The 20,530-nt window shown below is 38.0% G+C and overlaps 1 protein-coding gene across 1 annotated transcript; it reads left to right on the top strand.

The window, feature by feature from the left end:
* Window positions 1-19,527: 19,527 nt before the first annotated feature.
* On the top strand, window positions 19,528-20,128 carry LOC131529055 (uncharacterized). The gene is made up of 2 exons (XM_058758566.1): window positions 19,528-19,632; window positions 19,706-20,128. The coding sequence occupies exons 1-2, from the start codon at window positions 19,528-19,530 to the stop codon at window positions 20,126-20,128; spliced, it is 528 nt and encodes a 175-aa protein (XP_058614549.1).
* The last annotated feature ends 402 nt before the right edge of the window (window positions 20,129-20,530 follow it).

Genomic DNA, 20,530 nt, shown 5'->3' with positions numbered 1-20,530 from the left:
TGTATGATTATATGTGGAAGAATGGAAAGCTGCAGATGAGCTCCCTCTAGTGAAGCCTGGGAAGAGAACACCAGAGGCCTGAGCTAAACGCACACTCCTGGGCTAAACATGGCTAAATATTTAGCTTTTAATTGTGCATATTTTACCATAATAACCATAAATCACTGGTCAGCAAATGAGCAAGAATTACACAAATACTGTAGATGAAATAATTTGGTATGGGACAGCCGTTCCCTTCGTGTGGGTGAACTTACAGACAGTTTTTAGGCAGAGAAGAGTCACCATGTTCCATATGTACCATATTCTGCCAAAAATTCTCATTCTTATCTGTCTTTGATTATTTCTGAGACAGCAAAAGCTTTTTAAGGAGTGCATTTGCTTAATTCTCGCTGATTTCATTACCAGTCATTTGTGGTTAAGACCATTAAAAGCTGTGTGTTTAGCCGTTTTGGTCTTGTCCCTGTTCTTTGTGTTTCTTCCCCCACTTGAAGGTAACACCCGGTTAAAAAAACCTGTCCTGTCAGTAGAGACGGTATATAAAGGCCCAGAAGTGCAGCTCGTTACAGAGCACTGGTCAGGGCTAGTGACTGACTGACGCTGCTGAGGAAACTCTACAGTCAGCTAAATACAATCAGGTACGATACATTTATTTTTGGATGGAGGAAACTTCCACTGCAGCTGTTACAGAAACTAAACACTGAAACACTGTAACTGTGATCTTTAATGAAATCACTACTGAGGGTCCAAATACATTTTTGTCTAATTATCAGTCCCTCCAGAATTTTGCGATTCTGTGAATTTATCGCAAAATCAAGCAAACTTCACAATGGACCTTTATCTCACTTCCTATATCCCATGGCAACGCAGTCAGAACTTCAAAAGTTCACCATCAAATCCGAGGAAGCATATTGAGGAAGCAAAGTTGCGTTTTCCCCAAAAAAGTTTATTCGTTATTCGTTCTGTTTTGATAGAGCCATTAGCTGTGTAATATATTAGCTGAATGCACAAGATTTAGATCAAATCAGGGATGATAATTAATAAAAACAATTCATATTTTTGTGGGAATATATATTTTTTAATTAAATAAAAATCTCCAAAAGTGTTTAAATAAACATTGTATGTTAAATTAATTGTAACTCATGTTTAGTGATGTTGTTACCAGGTAGTGGATAAGTTGTATTTATAATATATCATTATATGACACATTGAGTAGGAATCAGGACTGTCAATTATAATTTTTTTTCTTTTTAAATCCTAATTATTACATGATTTGCTCATTAATTAATCTAATTAGTCACAAATAATTATTTATCAATATTTGTTGAGAAATAAACTCTAAATGCCCCAAATATACAATTAAAAGATTAATTATCCTTTTAGACAGTGACGTTGAATAGACAACACAAAAAAGGTGGCCTTTAAAAATGTTAATGTTGTAATTATGACTCATTAATTCAACACATTCTTGTATTCTGTATGGAATATGTTTCTAGCCTCTGCATCACATCTTGCTCTTCAAAGGGATAATTCACCCAAAAATGAAAATTCTCTCATTTACTGACCCTCGTGTCATCCCAGATGTTTATGACTTTCTTTCTTAAGATGAACACAAGCAAAGATTGTTATTTTAATGTTATTTAATGTTGCTTTCAAATTTTTATTTAAAATGACTTGTCTAACAGGGTGGAATGGATCATAACAGGGTGGAACATCAGTGTTAACAGGTTCTAACAGTAAATTAACTTTCCGTCATTGTCCTGCATGCTTTGCCATCTGTAATGTGTGCTGCACCTACGTAATATTGTTTCAAAACAATACAAAAAATGAAATCCACATTTCCTTTGGGGGAGGGACACAACAAACAGCTATGTGGTTCCTTATCACAATCAATCATGATGACAAGTGGTCAGTTTAGGTGGCTAGAGAAATAATAACAAATTAGAGAGGACAGACATAATATTTTTTTTATAATTGATAAAAATAAAGATGCTGTAATTCATTTTGATTAACTAGATTAACAAACAAAAACCATCACAAGAAGGAACATATTTGTTACATTCGGCTACATTTGTTCTATGTACCTCCATGTTGCCTGGTCTACCTGTAAAGACCTTTTACGAGGACCTGTGGTTCTTGGATCAGGCACACTATCTGATGGTCAGCATACCAGTGTCACGCTCTGCTACTGTGCTGGAGACGAAGGAGATTCACATTCAACTGCCAAAAAAAATAATAATTCGTCACGCACAGAAACCTTGCACACTGAGTCCGATGAGTCTCGCTTCTTAAAAAAAAGAAAAAGAAAGGAAATATTGGGTCCATCTAATCCTGAGATGGAGAGGACGGAGAGTTCCCCCTCAGGAGCAGCGGGATTATCACAGCGATTCAAAGTTCACTTCAGGATGTCAGTGGCTCAGTTTGATGCTTTGCTAGTGATACTAGAGCCACATATTAAAAAGAAGACCACCAATTTCTGTGAACTCAGTGTGCAAGGATCTATATAGAGTGCTTTGTGCTGCGAGACGAAGTGGAAGAATTTGACAATCGCCACTCTGGATTTTGGCTTGTACGGTGGCTCTGAACTGTCAAAACACCTCTCAAAAAAAAAAAAAAATACTTGCTACGTATGCGAAAAACGCAAAAAAACAAACAAAAAAAAAACGTAACGTGACATAACCTGAGGTCATATTTATTTTTCAACTTGCGAAAATTTCTGACTCCGTGTGCAATGACCTTTACTCTCCAAATGAATATAGAAACAACTTAAAGACAGTATATTTTAAATATTTGTAATTTCATCGTTTTATGAATGAAGGCCAGTATCACTGGTAGCCTACTAATACTGGTACTGGTGTTTCTATGATTTTTTATTTTTTTTTAGCATTCATAATTACATATAACATGTATGACATGTATAACTTCAATCAAATTCAACATTTATCAGGCTTTAAAAATAACTTTTATTTTATTTATACATTTTTAGTTTATTCATATTTATGTGGCCATCCTACCTGTCTAACAGGTACACTCTATTTTTTCACAACTCTTTAAGTTAATTTAAGATGTTATCTAACTCATTTTAGACTGCGCTTATGAGGATACCCAACAAAACAGGATTAAATATTTGTATATTTCCCTGCTCGCCCCTAGTTGGGTGATATTTTTTTTCCTTCTAGCTCGGGTTCTCTACCAGAGACCTGGGAGCTTAATGGTTCTGCACAGTATTTTATACATATTTTATATATATTATACATACACTACCGCTCAAAAGTTTTAGATCAGTAAGATTTTTAAGGTTTTTAAAAGAAGTCTCTTCTGCTCACCAAGGCTTTGTTTATTTGATCAAAAATACAGCAAAAACAGTAATATTGTGAAACATTTTTACAATTTAAAATAACTGTTTTCTATTTGAATACAATTCCACTCTCTCAGTGGAATTGTAGTCTATTTTGGAAGGCGAGGGAGTATACTAACAGGGTGGAAGATGACTTACACGGTAAATGAAGAAAATTGTAAAAAAAAAATACATATGGTTTCACATGATTTATAGGTATGATTAGATGAAGTTTAGCCTAGTCCATAACATAATTTAAAAATATTTTGAGGTTTTCATAATTTCATGGTTTATATTTCTAGTGGAAGTTGATTGCACTGAGGACATGATAAAACTGAACGCATGTATCAATAAAAAGGTGTGTAAAAAAAACAATGTTTTTAATGTCTATTATCTCTGTTTAAGTGATAAAGTAGACCTAATATGTACAATTTAAGCAATTTCTTATAAATATGTGACTATTTTAGAGAAAATATGAGTAAGTAAATCATAGAGACAGAAAAGTCACTGTATAACAGGAATGACCCAGCAATGTTATTCTCTTACTGATCATATTTCATACCTGATTACATCTTCAAATTAATTTGACTGATAAACTCTTTACAAAAATTAACCATGGTTTTACTATAGTAAATATGTAGTAACCATGTTTTATTTTTTTTCCGCGTACTGATTTCCATTTGTATTGCCATAGTTTTACTACACACACCATGGTTAATTTTCGTAAGAGCAGTATTAAAATAGATGAATGAATGCGTGGGTGTTGCCTTAAAGAAATTTAACAATGTTGAACATTTTGGCTAATTAATCTTAAACAGTATAATGCGCTGACTGTGTGACTTTGAATATTAATTAAGAATTTTGGCATCAATATGTGAATTACATACAGTGAAATGACTGATTGAAAATGACAGATATGACTAAAATTTTATACAAATGAATAAATAGCCAATGCTCATTCTGATCTTACTCATTGTCAGCACACAGACGAGAGAACACAGAGGTAAGTGCACAAACAGTATCTTTATATGGCGGAGTCGGGGGGAGAGGAGCCAAACTGAGGAACAAGGTGGGTGAACTGAGTGAAGAGGTTACGTGAGGCTGGTTAGTGAGCAGAATCCTATCCTGTGTTCCTCTCAGGAGAACTGTGGAAATCCAGGGAACAAAGGAGCGGTGGAGCACTGGAACTGTCGAATACGGGAAACGACCGCTAGACACACTGGCTGGTAAGCAATGTAGAAGAGAGTCAGGTTAGTACAACATGAATGTTCAATACCAGACAGTGCCGGTGTAGGAGGGGTGCCTTCATATAGTGCTCGGGCTGAGTGGTGACAGGTGGCGGTGGTTAGTACTCTGGTGATTGTGATCTGGTGTGCGTGATTGGTGGTGACTGAGACTCTCTGACACTCATCAGGTCTCGCAGTCACTGTTTAAATGAGCACTGACACACTGTGGTGAAATCGGTAATGTTACGTTGGATTAAAACTACAAGTTCCGTTGAGTTTGGACAATTCTGTACACGGTAATCATCACTCAGAATATCTCTTCGCCAGTCTCTAAAAATGTCTGGATTTTGAAATCATCCTGCAGATGCTCATTTCAACAGGCTTTTATTTTTTAGTGAAGAAAGTAGTCGAATTCGCCGCAGAATCAGTCTCTGTGAAATCTTGTGAGAAGCATTCAAGTTCGACGCAGAATTCTGTTAAAGCTACAAATATCAGAACAAACGCCATGCGTGATGTGGAAACCAGGAAAAACATCGTTCAATAAACACAAATCACCACCATTCACCATGGATTTAACATAGCAAAACTACAGGAACAAGAAACTACAGGCAGAAATGGTCTAATGTTTTCAAGTGTTTTTAAATGCTTCACACAACTTTTCCCAGCACTTCAAAGCTTTAAGTATTACCGAATTTGAAAGGTATTTTTAATGTGATGACATTAGCCTTCATCATAGGTTGCCTCCATTTATAAAACTAAAAGTTTCATAATGTAGGAAAGCAAACACTTATTTAAAAATAAAAAAGTGACATTAAATTACCACTATAAGATGGCTGCAGAGGAGTGCTTATAGGCTTAATAGCTAGTTCCACTCCCTAATATATATTTTTTGTATTTATTAAATTATATTTAGACATTTTGAATGACAGTAATAAAAGTTAATTTTATCTGCATCTCAACTACCCAGACAGCACAAGTACATCTGTAAGACGTCTGATAAAGATCTGGGAAACATCTCAGAAGCAGTTTTACATGCATTCTAATAAATCTCTATTTGACATCTGACAGGAAACGTCTTGGAGAGGTAAAGTAGATGAGTAAACACTCTTAAAAATTCATCTTGCATATGTAAATGCAGACATCAAATAGACATCTCCGAGATGTACATGTGCGATTAGGGTGAGTGCTTTACTGTCAGGTGCTGGTGCCACCTTCTGCAGAACTTAATGGCACTGGTGCTGGTGTCCTCAAATGTTAGTCTGGAGCACTACAATGGTTAGAAAAGTCATAATAATGTTGGAAGAATGTTGTCTCTGGTATATTTTCACTGCAAATTTTGAGAAAAGCTGCAGCAAAATCTGTCATTTTAGGCCGCAAAAATCCTGGAGGGACTGAATTATGACCAGTATATCTATTTTTTTTTTTTTTTTTAAACATAACCTATTTTTGGGGAAACGTTTTGTGTTTTCTTCAAAATAAATGCCACTTGGTTTAACATTGTTTTCAAATGCAGTGAAATTCATCCATTTGTTCGTGAGGCTTAATTTTCCAAATACTTATTAGTGTTCATGTAGAACGGAGGAAAACAGCCTATAAAAGCACAGCACTTCTTCTCTTTACAGGTGTTAGATTCAGAGACCGAGACCGCAGAACAGCATGTCCGCTGCAGCTAAAGATGACACAGTATGGATCGGGTTCATGGACATCGTTCCGGTCATCGGGGCGGTCAGAGAGGCAGTGGAGCTGGTGTTGGCTCTGTACGAAGGGAAAAAAGCGGTGATAAAGGAGAAAGAGAAGGCAGTTGAAAACCTTGTGAAAGAGTCATTAAAAAAACATGTGAATGTGAGTCATATTTAAATATCATATATTCAAAGATTGACAGACAGTAAAGCAAATACTCCTAATAAAAAAATAAGTCTGCAGTTAAAAACCTTGATATAAACTGAGCTTCAAAAACACATAAAAATCCTAGAACACTCCTGTTATTATCAGAGTTCAGTTAGATGTATTTTTTAAAAATGATTTATGAGTTTATGTTGTTCTCCTGCATGAATCATGTATGACTCCTGTACTCTCTACTCTTTACTGGTTTCCAGTTTTGATTTTAAGGATGTAATCATCTCTTATGAGGGTCAGAGTTCCTGAAGTGGATTATTTTCATACAGCAGCATGTTCTATCATGTGTTATTCTTTACATCATGTATAAATATGGAATAATTATTGCATGTCTCAGTGCACCATCATGCCAGTCCATGGTAACAGAGTTTTTATTCAATTTTTTTATCTTTCCATATTTAGAAGTTGACTGTATCTGATAAACCAGCAGCAGCTGCAGATGAGTTTTCTGGACTCAGAAATGTGAGAGGTGCGTGTTATTTCTGCTCTTCTCATTGTTCTAAATTTAGCTGAAATAAATTTAATTTAGAGTTAAATCATAGCAAGAACAAATTTAGCTTTTTTCTTTTCTCCACAGAGGTCAGAAAGGAAATGATTATTGAATATATGGTCAAAGTTTCCAAAAAGGGAACAAAACCTCCAACTCCAGCTGAGCAGAAAGAGAGACAGAAAAAAGTGGAGGCTATTAAGAAAGACATGTTAGAAAAGATCCGTATCCGCGAACCAGACTTCACTTATGTACTGAAGGAAGAACTGAAAAGGTCGAAAAAAGGCGAACATGTCTTCAACAATAACATTCTTAAATTTCATTTCGAGGTGCTGATGAAGTATTTTAAAGAAAAACATTATATGTATCCACCAATATACGATGAGCAGGCAATTAAAGGTTTAGGCAGACACACACTTACCCCCAAAACAGCAAATGAGATTCAGACAGAAATGGTGGTTCACTTTGGTGAGGATGAATTCTACGTGAATGCGAATGCAGTGGTGTATGGTGAATATTGCAGAGCACTGCGTGATGCTATGTTAGTTTTGCTGGGCCACATAAACCCAGATGACGTGACACCAGCGGACAGACAAAGTGTGAATTCTATCATAGATGATATGAATAACCTTCAAATCTATGTGGATGAACAGGCAAGGGACAGGTGGATTGCCAATATTGCGACTAAACGGACCCGGTTTGATAATGTAAGACGGGAAGTTGTGGACATGTATAACACAGATCGTGGGGTTGACTGGTGCATTGACATTCTGAATGACATTGCACCTTTTTTATTTTTATTTGAACATAGACAGTGAGTTTATTTCTCCTGTTCAGGGTTGCCAGGTTTCCTTTCAGAATTTCCAGCTCAACTACATCCTAAACCACAGACCTGAAACTAGCTCAAAAAGTTTGGACACCAGAAGAAACAGACACCAGTTCTTTTCTTTCCAACAAAAGTTCACTGTGGTGTGCGCACATTTGTATATTTGCAATATTTCCTGCAAATTTTTGCATTTGACTTGCTACGCCACTGAATGTGTCTTTGAAAAGAACCGACAGTCTTCAGAAAAGCTTTGATGTCGTTTTCATTTCGTCTTTCCCAGTGTTTGTGAGCGCAGCGCCGTTACCAGGGAAACCGCTATATCTCCCGCCCCAGCAGCGCCCCCTGCAGGTCTGTGGAAACACTGCTGTCTGTCGGCAAACATAAAGAACCGCATGCTTCAGAACTGCTTTGTGAAGGTGCTTCAAGCCATGTATTATTACTATGAATTAGGCTACTACTACTGCTACTACTATTACCATCTTGTGACCTCCAATAATCATTTACTCAAACTCGCTTTTATGGGATAAAGGAAAAAAAAAAAATATTTATATATATATATATATATATATATATATATATATATATATATATATATATATATTTGTCCCATATAATATCATAACATTCTTAAACATTCTAGCTCAACAGAATAATGATAAACTTTGGTTCATTGTTGTGATTTGTTATTTGCTGGCTAGTTTTGTTCAGCCTGTTCTTTATCTGCACCGTGCTGGAAAACTCTCCTGTCTCTCTGAAATTCTTCATTGTACTATTTAAACTGAAAATAATCTATGTTTACCAGATGCTTGTTATAAGTGGTTGATAGATGTCTTTTTAATCCAATAATATCAATGATCCAATTTTATTTTCTCTCTCAAGTCTTTCTAAATCCTTTGTCTATGTTTGCATACTGTATCAGTTGTTCAATAGGTGCCACCTGTGGACATCTATCTTTAGATGCATAAAGACTGTTTGTAAAGACTGAGCAATCAATGCTTTTATAATAAATTATTTTGTCCATTAGACCATTTTTTTGGATTAGAGGGGGAGAAAGAGGGGAAAACCACATGAAGAGAAGAGCATATCATCTCATCCTCATAACTAATGTGACCATGCTCATATATATATATATATATATTTATATATACATTTTTTTTTATAGACCAATATCTATCGGCTGCCCTTATTTCTAAATATCAGCATCGGCCGGAGAAAAACCCTTATCAGTCGACCTCTATTGCTGACACTTCAATTAATTGTTTTGTCACTTTTGGACTTGTTATTAATATATTTTGAATGCAAAGGGCACTTTATTTTTTTCAAAAAATTAATGTTTATTTGTTATGCATGTTACAAGTTTTGAAATAAACAATTGTTCCGGTCCGGACCTTTGACATTGATGAAAAATTCGGATTTGGACCTTTGAATGTATAGACTTTGAGAACCCCTGACATAGACTCTTAGGTTTAAACACATCGTTACTTGTGAACACTCCTCTTGATGGAAATCCTAATATCCCAAGTCCCATTATTGACAAAACTGTACAAAGCTGGATTAAGAAAGGAACTAAAACAGTTGGTGATCTTCATGTAAATGGCATATTTGCTAGCTTCATTCAGTTATCTGAATTATTTGGCTTGCTTTAGCATAATCCTTTTAAGTACTTACAATTAAGACACTGGATTAGAAGTCAATCATTGGAGTCATTCCCTATTATATCTGAAAAATCCCTATTTGAAGACAGACTGCTCCTGATCCTAAAATTTGGATACTAGCTGATATCAGTTCACTTCGCATGACCTGTCATGAAGGCTATTTTATTTTGCTTGCAAGCACTACAGCTAAACAATGTATACTTAAAATCTGGAAATCTGATCTTCTATTACTAATCAAAAATGAAGTTTTGATATATTTACGGTAGGAAATTTGCAAAATATCTTCATAGAACATGATCTTAATATCCTAATGATTTTTGGCATAAAAGAAAAATGGATAATTTTGACCCATACAGTGTATTGTTGGCTATTGCTACAAATATACCTGTGCTGCTTATGACTGCTTCTGTGCTGCAGGGACACATTTGGTATTCTTACATGGCTGAGTTCTGTAAAGGGCTGACGGCTCTTATGTGGCCCACATGTGGCTGATACACCAAAAGCCATTATTCAACCATATTTACACCACACCTATCTTTTTTATTTAAAATACCCATTACACAGTAAATCTTAAACACAAAAATGGATTCACACTCATTTTTTAAAAATGTTTATAGTATTTTAATAATAGAATTACAATACAGAACATAACATAACAGAAGTGTGCTATTTTGTAAATGTCAGATGAATGAATGAATGTGCAAAAATTGATACTTTTAGTAAGTCTCGCCAGTCTTTCTCACGCACAGTCTGTCAGGAAAAAGAAGAGAAAAAAGAACATTAGTATATCATAATTAGTATCATACATTAGATATTATTTGAAGACAAGCACATAAATGACTGTAAATCAGCACTGCACACATTCTTTTCTACCACCATGAGTGCTGCTGTGCCTTACGCATGCATAAGCATAGTATACCTGCGTGCCTTGCGCTATTTCGCTCAGATTTCATGGACTTTTAATATTTTAATATTTTATTTTATTTTAATATTTTTAATATTTATATTTACATTATATTAATGAATTTTATACTGCATCATCCCCTAAACTCACCCATCGCAGTAAACCTTCTGCATTTTATTTTTATTTTTTATAAACATCATTTAGTATAATTTAATTTAAAAAACGAATTTATTTAAATTTTTTAATTTAATTGTAAAAAGCTCATGGGCACAATCATTTGGAGTAACACTACACTCCATAAACACTCCATGACACTCCATAGACAAAATCATTTTTTACTGTACGCCTACCAACATTCTGCATACACCCCTTTTTTAATAAAATATTGTTTGCAAGCTATCTTAATTATGAGGACTCAGGAAATCGCATCATAAACACATTTTTATATCAGAATAATACCCACATCATTATTTAAATCTGTGTACTGATAAATCATATAAACACACATACATAAACATTCATGCTGCTCACATATTATTGGAATACAGTATAATCAGACTTTGGCCAAAACCCCTCAGACACAGAGGGTTAAATAATATGGTAATAAATATATAATTATAAAACACATAACAAACATGTTACTAAAGCAAAGCAAAACATTGATCATACATTTTTAAAAAGTATTCAACATTTATTTAACACTTAATTTAAAGAATATGGTAATAAACAAAATATATAATTATATATGTCATAGTAAAAAACATGTTACTAAAGCAGAGCAAATCATTTATCATACTTTAAAAAAAAAAAGAAGTAAGTATTCAACATTTAAGTTTATTGAACTTATAAAACACATAATTCTCTTATTTTAAAGAAGGTGGTAAAAAAAACTGTGATTATATATAACATACTGTATAAAAATAAAACACTTTACATTATTCTGGGGGCAATGATGTTCATACCTCGAATTAAATGTTTACAAAATGTACCTAAGTTGGGAAATTAAGTCCTGCTTTGAGCTCTTCTCACTCACAAGAGTAAAACGTCAGTCTGAGTTGGGCGAGCTGACACACACACACACACACACACACACACACACACACACACACACGTTTGCTTAGCTATCTTAATGGTACATTAAACAGGTTCCTATTGTTTTTTATCTACAGATAATTGTAAATTTTACAACCTAACATTAACCCATCACAGAAAACTTTACATCTTACAAAAAAAAAGAACAAAAAAAAATTATATGTTTTATAAGTAATTTACTCATGGTTTTCAATAAAATGCCCCATGCAAAGTCAAAATGTTCATGCTCCTCTCTGAGAGGACGCTTGGCCCTCACAGCGGAGGTTAAACAAGTACACAAACACACATTCAATCGTCCGAGTCGTATTCTCTTCTATTAACTGAAAATAAATAAATTATGCAATTACACACAATATAAAACAATGCAAAACATTTACACTAGTTTTAGTCGTCACTAAAATATAAAAACATTGTACGTTTTACCAGGAGCAGGAAAAAAATAGTTTGTCATGTTAGAAAAAGTTATCAAAAGGGGAAAACAATATATATTTTAACAGGCCAAACGATTAGGGCTATTGTGGCCCCGACACGTCCGGACATGTCAAATTTCTATGTTTTCCATAGACAATTCAATTCCATTCATTTATTTGCATAGCTTTTCACAAAACAAATGGTTGCAGAACAGTTTCTACATTATATTTAGAACCTTTAATATTTATATTTACATTATATTAATGAATTTTATACTGTATCACCACCCTAAACCTCCCCACCACAGTAAACTTTCTACATTTTTTTTTGTTTTAATATTTTCATGAACATCATTCAGTATAATTCAAAAAGCTGTTATGGACAGGTCAAACATTTGAAGTATTACTACGCATTTGGTTTGTGGGGACCCTCCATAGACTTAATGATTTTTATTTTTTTTTTACTGTACAAACTGTACGCCTACCCATCACACAACAATTTCTGCCTATACATCCAATTTTTGATAAAATATTGATTGTAAGCTATCTCAATTATGAATTATTTCATCATAAATTTGCAAAACACAAGCATGTACATTCATGATGCTAACATATTATTGTAACTCAGTTTGTACTGAATACAGTATAATCAGACTTTAGCCATTAATATGCTTTTAAGATTCTGAAAACACCAATGGTAATACATATATAATTATATATGACAGCACGTTACAAAGTCTGTATTTTTTTTACCAAAAAAATTAATTCATCATACATTTTAAACACATATTCAGCATTTATTTAAGTTTATTGAAACTTATAAAATACATAATTATCTTCGTTTAAAGATGTTAATAAATAAGTTTGATTATATGTAACATACTATGTAAAAATAAACATTGACAAGTCTTAGGCGATAATAAAATGTCTTAAATTTTTTCTGTGAACAATGATGTCCATTCTGTGAATTAAAGATTTCCAAAATACAATATTGTATTTTAACTAAACGATTTAAAATGCAATTTAACGCGACTGAACAAAATTCAAAGATCTGATCTTAATATTTATGTATATAATCAATATTATAACCACCAGTAATATTCAATATATCAGCCACCTCTAGAAATAATGTTGTTGTTGTTGATTTTTAATTTTATTTTTGCATTTGAAGATGAGATGTTCCGTTGCTGGTTGTGTTTGTAATATGGTATATTTTTGTACTTATCTGGAGTTATTCATTTTGCAGGATCAGTACAGATTTGTTACTGGAGATACAGTGTGGAAACACAGACCAGTACTGAAGAGTTAGAAGTTTTTAATGAACTGTTGCCCAGTCAGCTCACCCTGATCACACATTACCAGCTAAAAGTGCTGTATTAAGTCACTATCCCTATGGATTTTAAATGCTTTGAATCTTTTCCATTTGCAAGTAATATATTCCCACCTGTGCATTTACAGATCCCCTCTAATCATCATATATTTTATAGGTAACAAACAAAAGGAAGAGGACAGCAGCTTTGCTGTGTCAGTCGTAGTAAATACAGGAACATTCTTCATGAAGATGTGCGAGAGAAGCTTGCAAGGCAAGATGAGGAAAACACAAATTTAAAGATACCTTTCTTCATTTTCATAGATTTTGGGATATTTATCTATATTTGGGTAATTGATAAAGTTATGTTTTATATGTAGGAATAAAAAATATTTGTAAAAATGTTATATTTTTAAAGCCCAGTGTCAGTGAAGATGGTGTGATCAGGAAATCTGGTGTTTGTAGGAAATCTGAAGGAACATCTCCCAGGATTCTATGTCTATTGCTTTCACTCAACTGAACCATTTATAATGACTGGATATGTTTTATAACAGTTGTTCTTTATTTCCTTAAGGAATTTTTTCTGACTTTCCTGCCTCTTTGGAACATTTCCGTTCACAGAGACCGTGGACAGATGGTGTGCAGCTTCATGACATTTGAAGATTACTGCCGATGGAGAGCTTCTGGGACACTGACAAACACCACTTCCCAGCGAGTTCATTTGGAGCTTTTTTAATATATATATTTTTTTATTAATTAATTTATTTATTTAGTCAAACTTGCATTCACTAATGCTGGAGTAAGATTTTAGAAGAAACCTTTCGGTCCTGTTTAATGTTGGTGCTAGTAAAGGTTTGAGAATTTATGGCCTGGTTTCACAGACAGGTCTTAGACTAAGCCAAGATTAGGCCATAGTTCATTTAGAACATTTAAGTCATTTTCATTAACGTGCCTTAGAAAAAACATTACTGGTGTGCATCTTGAGACAAAACAAAGGCACTGATATTTTTAAAGATCAGTCTGTGCAAGTTTCTATCAGTTGAAACAGCTCAGAATTACATTAAATTCAATTCAATTCAATTCAATTCAAATGAGCTTTATTGGCATGACTTGCACAGTATTTCCAAAGCATAATTATATAATTACATTTTAGTCTGTGGCTGGTCTTAAGCCTTGTCTGTGAAACCAGTTTGGTAATGTTTTTAAAAAACAATTTTTTAATGTATTAAGTGTGTGTGTTTGTGTGTTAGTAATTCTACAGATGGTACTCATCCAGAAAAATACGGCGGCAACATTAAAAAAGTGTATTTGCTGCCTTTTACCGCTAAGTGGCGCTTTAACCACAGACTTTGAAAAGTAAGAATTTGAACGCGTTGGAGCACATTCCCTCGCGTTTTGCATTGCACTCTGCTGAAATTGGTTGCAGTTGGTCTATAATCTAAGATAAACTAGTTAAAATAATTCATATTCACAGAAGCAAATTTAGTACTTTAGTGCGTTTGTTATTCCTAACAAACTCAAGCAGCATAGTAAATGACAGTGAGCCTGTGCTTTCGTTTTACTGTTACACACTACACTGTATTTTAAATTTACAAATTTAACAGGTGTGCATTATTATTTATATTATTGAATGATATGTTACATTACCATAAAATAAATAAAAGGTAGTTTACTTTCCCTGCTGAAAAACCCCAGCTAAAAACCAGCCTAAGCTGGTCAGGCTGGTTTTAGCTGGTCTCCCAGCCTGGTCATACTGTATATGTTATGGAGACCAAATGACTCCACAAGGATAGTAATACCAGTCAAATTTGACCTTGTGGACATTTTTAGGTCCCCAATGAGGAAACAGGCTTATGATACAGAATGATGTTTTCTATGATGTCGAGATTAGGTTATTTTGTATGTGTCACGGAAACACCAGGCTCTTCCACCAATCAGCAATCCCAATCACCAGAGTTCTGATCACACGCATCTGACCGTCATTCACTAATCACCAGCACCACAGTATAAGAGCACGCAGTTCACGCTAGCACATTGTCTGGTCTCCATTGTGGAAAAGCTACTTACCTTAATTTCTGCTCCAAGTTTCCTGATCTCCTTCATCTGCTCCTTGAGTTCCTGTGTGTTTGCTACAATTCCCTACCTGCATCTGATTACCGATACCAGCTCCTGGAAACACACTCCATCATCCCACAATCTCTCAAAACCTGGTAACAGAGAATATCTCCATCAGTATCATCTTCATTCAAATTAAATATTCTATATCTGCCATTTACCTGATATATATATATTTTCAATAACGGTAATATGATTTTTAAACACCTTTCCGATATTTCGAAATACATTATGTAATAAACTGATTTATTTGTGGCGTTTGACTTCGTTGAATAAACATGAGCACTGCACGTTTCAAAATCAAAACAAGGCGCAGGTGATTTTATGTCTCTGAAGGGAATCGACTGTCTTCAGAATAGTTTTGATGGCATTTTTATTTTATCTGATAAAGTAGCGTTCAGGAGCGGAGCTGCTTGGATTACAGCCGTTACCGTGGAAACCGCTAGTTCTGCCGCTCTCAAAGCGCCTCCTACTGGCAGAGAATCAGATTGCATTTTCAATAATCCCGTCTCCAGCAACATGTTTTTGTGGGGGGAATGAAAAATGAATACTTTTATTAAGCAAGGATGCTTTAAATTGATCAGAAGTGAGAAGTCATTTATAATGTTACAAAAGATTTCTATTTCAGACAGATGCTGTTCTTCTGAACTTTCTATTCAAAGAAACCTGAGAAAAATTCTACTCCGCTGTTTTCAACAATGTTTTTTTTGAGCAGTAAATTAGAATGATTTCTGAAGGATCATGTGACTGGAGTAATGATGCTAAAAATCCAGCTTTGAAATCACAGGAATAATTTGCATTTTAAAATATTTTAAAATAGAAAACAGTTATTTTAAATGGTAAACATATTTCAAAATGTTACTGTTTTTGCTGTATTTTGGATCAAATAAATGCAGGTTTGGTGAGCAGAAGAGATTTCCTTTAAAAAAAAACAAATCTTACCGTTCAAAAACTTTTGACTGGTGGTGTATGTTAGCCTATAGTTTGAAGTTAAACATATTAATATTAATAAGATGAGTCTGAGATGTTTATTTGACAGTGATTTCACATTTCTTTGTATGAAGACTAAATACAAATAAAAGGTGAACATTAATTTATTTGTGCATTGTGCTCCTGTTACATGTCTGTCTGTCCTAGCCCTCGTCTTCCTTATTTGGTTCAGTTCCTGTCATCATTTAGTTCATTATCATTTAATTGTCTCCACCTGAGTTTGATTATGTTGTTTGCTCTTTTGTTCCTGCCCCTTTAAAAGTCCTGAGTTCTCCCTCTGTGTTTGTCGGTGATTAACAATGTTATGTTGTGCTAAGGTTATGTTTCTGTGATTATATTCCGTTTTCTACGTATCTTCATTAAAGTGCCTTTTTGTAATTCGTCGCCTCTTCACAATCCTTGGACACCTACACACACCGTAACAGAATCACCGACCCACACCGAAGATGGAGCTCGCCGCCCACACCAGCCTGCCGCCGTTAATTCCGGGCCGCCGCCGTCTGATACTGGTCCCGGCCCGCTGGAAGAATGTCAGGCCAGTTAGGTTGCCAAGCCCGCCGCCCATCTCCTAAACACTCCACGAAACACGGCGATCCCGCCGAAAAGCACGCTGCAAAACACGGCGACCACGCCGAGAAGCACGCCGCGAAACACGGCTATCCCGCCGAGAGGTACGGCCAACCCGCCGCCAGAGAGTGCGGCCAACCCGCCGCCAAAGAGTGTGGTCAACCCACCGAAAGAAGTTTACGTCCCCTGCGGTGTATTGGTGGAGTATGAGGGGATGACATACCCTCCAATGCCCGCTCCTCGCAAGAGCTCACCTTCGCCTCCGCTGGTCCCGTCCAGCTCACCTTCGCCTCCGCTGGTCACGTCCAGCTCACCTTCGTCTCCGCGCTGCAAGAGCGCCTCCCAGAATCCGCGCTGCAAGAGCGCATCCCTGTGCCTGTGCCAAGAAGGCGCCTCCCTGAACCCGCGCTGCAAGAGCGCCGTCCTGAACCCGCGCTGCAAGAGCGCCGTCCTGAACCCGCGCTGCAAGAGCGCCGTCCTGAGCGCCCCCAAGTGTCCGCGCTGTCCGAGTGCCCCCAAGTATCCGCGCTGTCCGAGCGCCCCCAAGAGTCCGTGCTGCAGGAGTCCGCTACCCCTGATTATCTGCCCTACAACACCGTGAACTTCCCCAAGAAAATTTTTTGGGGGGGGGGGGGTAGTAGGGCTCCGGCCGTAGAGACCGAGGCGGGGGCAGGGGCCGAGGTATCGGAGGCAAATCCTCCAAGGCCGCCAGAATCCCCTGATCCTCCAAGGCCGCCAGAATCCCCTGATCCTCCAAGGCCGCCGGAATCCCCTGATCCTCCAAGGCCGCCGGAATCCCCTGATCCTCCAAGGCCGCCGGAATCCCCTGATCCTCCAAGGCCGCCGGAGTCCCCTGATCCTCCAAGGCCGCCGGAGTCCCCTGACCCGCCATGGCCGCCGGAACCTCCTGATCCGCCCTGGATGCCTCTGTGCCCTGTGTCTCCGTCCAGCTCCGGCATCCAGGACGCCCACCCCCCCTCCCCATTGGTATTGTTACGGCGCGGGACGCGCCTACCGGGAGGGGGAGATACTGTTACATGTCTGTCTGTCCTAGCCCTCGTCTTCCTTATTTGGTTCAGTTCTTGTCATCATTTAGTTCATTATCATTTAATTGTCTCCACCTGAGTTTGATTATGTTGTTTGCTCTTTTGTTCCTGCCCCTTTAAAAGTCCTGAGTTCTCCCTCTGTGTTTGTCGGTGATTAACAATGTTATGTTGTGCTAAGGTTATGTTTCTGTGATTTATATTCCGTTTTCTACGTATCTTCATTAAAGTGCCTTTTTGTAATTCGTCGCCTCCTCACAATCCTTGGACACCTACACACACCGTAACAGCTCCAATGGCCAGAATCATTGTGGAAGCAGAATGGACCGGACACTCAATCCTTGAATGCCTTTACTACTCCCTTCCGTGAAGTCTTTGGTCGGCCAGTAGGAGATGCTTCAGTCAGTGAGCAATTATATAATCTGAAACAAGGCAAAACCTCCGTGCAAGATTATGCTCTCCATTTCCGCACTCTAGCAGCCTCAAGTGGTTGGAACGAGCGCTCCCTGTTAACAACCTACCGCCAAGGACTAGAACCCTCTCTGCGGTTGCATCTCCCCTCCTATGATAACACCATGGGGCTCGAGCGCTTTATCCAACTCTCCATCTGGGTGGCAAATCGGGTTCACAGCTGTATGGAGGCAAATCGATGCCAAACTCTACCCATTTCGGTCCGCCAAACAGAGTTTCCCAGCCCTCCAGAACCACAGTACGAACCTATGCAAGTTGACAACACCCGGGTGTCCTCGGCCGAAAGTCAACATCGGCTGACCCAGGGATTATGTCTATACTGTGGCCAAAATGGACATGTAATACGGACATGTCCCGTCCGTCCCCAACAACCTGTGATGAGTGTGGTTTCCTTTCTCCATTAATGTACATCCACTGACTACAATAGTGCAACTCGCTACTCCGCTCCACTCTGGGTCAGTCGGCAACTTCATATCTGCTGACTTATGCCATCAACTTCAGCTCAAGAAAAGACTCAACGACATCCCCTATAAGATCCAGTTAATAACTGGGAGTCCACTCGGCCGAGGACAGGTTCGACACTGCGTTCTGGAGGAATCCACTGCTGGGATCGTCCTAGGGTGCCCCTGGCTCGTTTCCCACAATCCCTCCATCTCGTGGTCAACTGGAGAAGTCCTGAAGTGGGGCAGTGAATGTTTTCCTAACCTTCCGAGACCCATCCAATGATCCCAGTCAACTCCATGTCCATAGAGAGCCCCCTTGAGAATTGTTCCATCGACATTCCAAGGGAATTTGCCTACTTCAGTGATGTTTTCTGCCTGAAACGAGCCTCCAAGTTACCACCTCACAGACCATGGGACTGTGCCATCAATCTCCTACCCGATGAACCAGTGCCCAGAGGTAAAATATACTTCCTTTCCATCCCCGAACAGAAGGCCATGGAGGAGTACATTGAGGAGGCGTTACAGCAAGGCTACATCCGTCCATCTACTTCCCCTGCTGCTTCTAGCTTTTTCTTCGCGGCCAAGAAGGACGGAGGCTTGCAGCCTTGCATAGATTTCCGGCTACTAAACAATCACTGTCAAATACAGGTATCCACTTCCCCCTCGTCCCATCGGCACTAGAACAGCTACGCGGAGCAAGGATCTTCACTAAGCTGGACCTCAGGAGTGCATATAACCTCATTCGGATACGTGAGGGGGATGAGGAAGACTGCCTTTGTGACACCTACTGGCCATTATGAATATCTCATCATGCCGTATGGATTGGTCAATGCCCCCTCCGTATTCCAGGATTCTATGAATGAGGTAAAAAAGGGAGTACCTACATCGCTTCGTGCTGGTTTATATTGATGACATCCTTGTGCACTCCCGGAATGAGGCCGAACATCGCTTGCACGTCTCTGAGGTCCTCCAATGGCTCCGAGAACACAAGCTGTATCTAAAAGCTGAGAAGTGCACGTTCCACCAGGTTTCAATCCAGTTCCTCGGGTATCAGATCAGCTCCCAAGGTATCAAGATGGGCGAGGGGAAGGTTGAAGCCATGAAGACCTGGCCCAAACCCACTACCATCAAAGAACTCCAGCAATTCCTAGGTTTTTCGAATTTCTACAGACGCTTCATTCACAACTACAGCTCCATCACTGCACCATTGACCAATCTCCTGAAAGGCAAGCCCAAGTCTCGGTCCTGGACGCCCGAAGTCACCTCAGCCATGAAGACCCTCCAAAAGGCCTTTACGTCGTCTCCACTCCTGGTCCATCCTGACCAACAGAAGCCCTTCATAGTTCCACTTCGACTATGATATTGGGAATAGAGAACTTCTTGCCATCAAGCTCGCCCTTGAGGAATGGAGACACTGGCTGGAAGAGGCCTGCCACCCGTTTGTGGTATACATCGACCACCGAAACCTTAAGTATCTCCAGAAGGCTAAGAGGCTAAATCCCAGGCAAGCCCGATGGGCCCTCTTCTTTAGCCGACTCCATTTCACTGTCTCCTATCGTCCAGGGACCAAAAATACTAAAGCGGATGCTCTCAAGACTCCATGCTCCAGATGATCTGTCAGAAAGCCCTGAGCCCATCCAGTCTGATTGTCATCCCGATACAATGGTCCCTGGATGAGGACATCGCGGCTGCCAGTGTCTCTGATCCTACTCCGCCCGGGGTGTCCCCCAACCCACACATGTTCCTCGCAGCCAAAGAACCT

This window comes from Onychostoma macrolepis, chromosome 21, assembly GCF_012432095.1.
Source record: "Onychostoma macrolepis isolate SWU-2019 chromosome 21, ASM1243209v1, whole genome shotgun sequence".
NCBI lineage: Eukaryota > Metazoa > Chordata > Actinopteri > Cypriniformes > Cyprinidae > Onychostoma > Onychostoma macrolepis.
Note: the sequence above shows the minus strand (reverse complement) of the source record. Positions and strands in the feature narration are given on the sequence as shown.

What these genes read in the sequence shown, in the direction of transcription:
- LOC131529055 (XM_058758566.1), top strand. Translation starts at nt 19,528, where the DNA reads ATGAGGAAGACTGCCTTTGTGACACCTACTGGCCATTATGAATATCTC. An exon ending in TCCAGGATTCTATGAATGAG is followed by an intron (nt 19,633 to 19,705) that starts GTAAAAAAGGGA and finishes TCCCGGAATGAG; the next exon opens with GCCGAACATCGCTTGCACGT.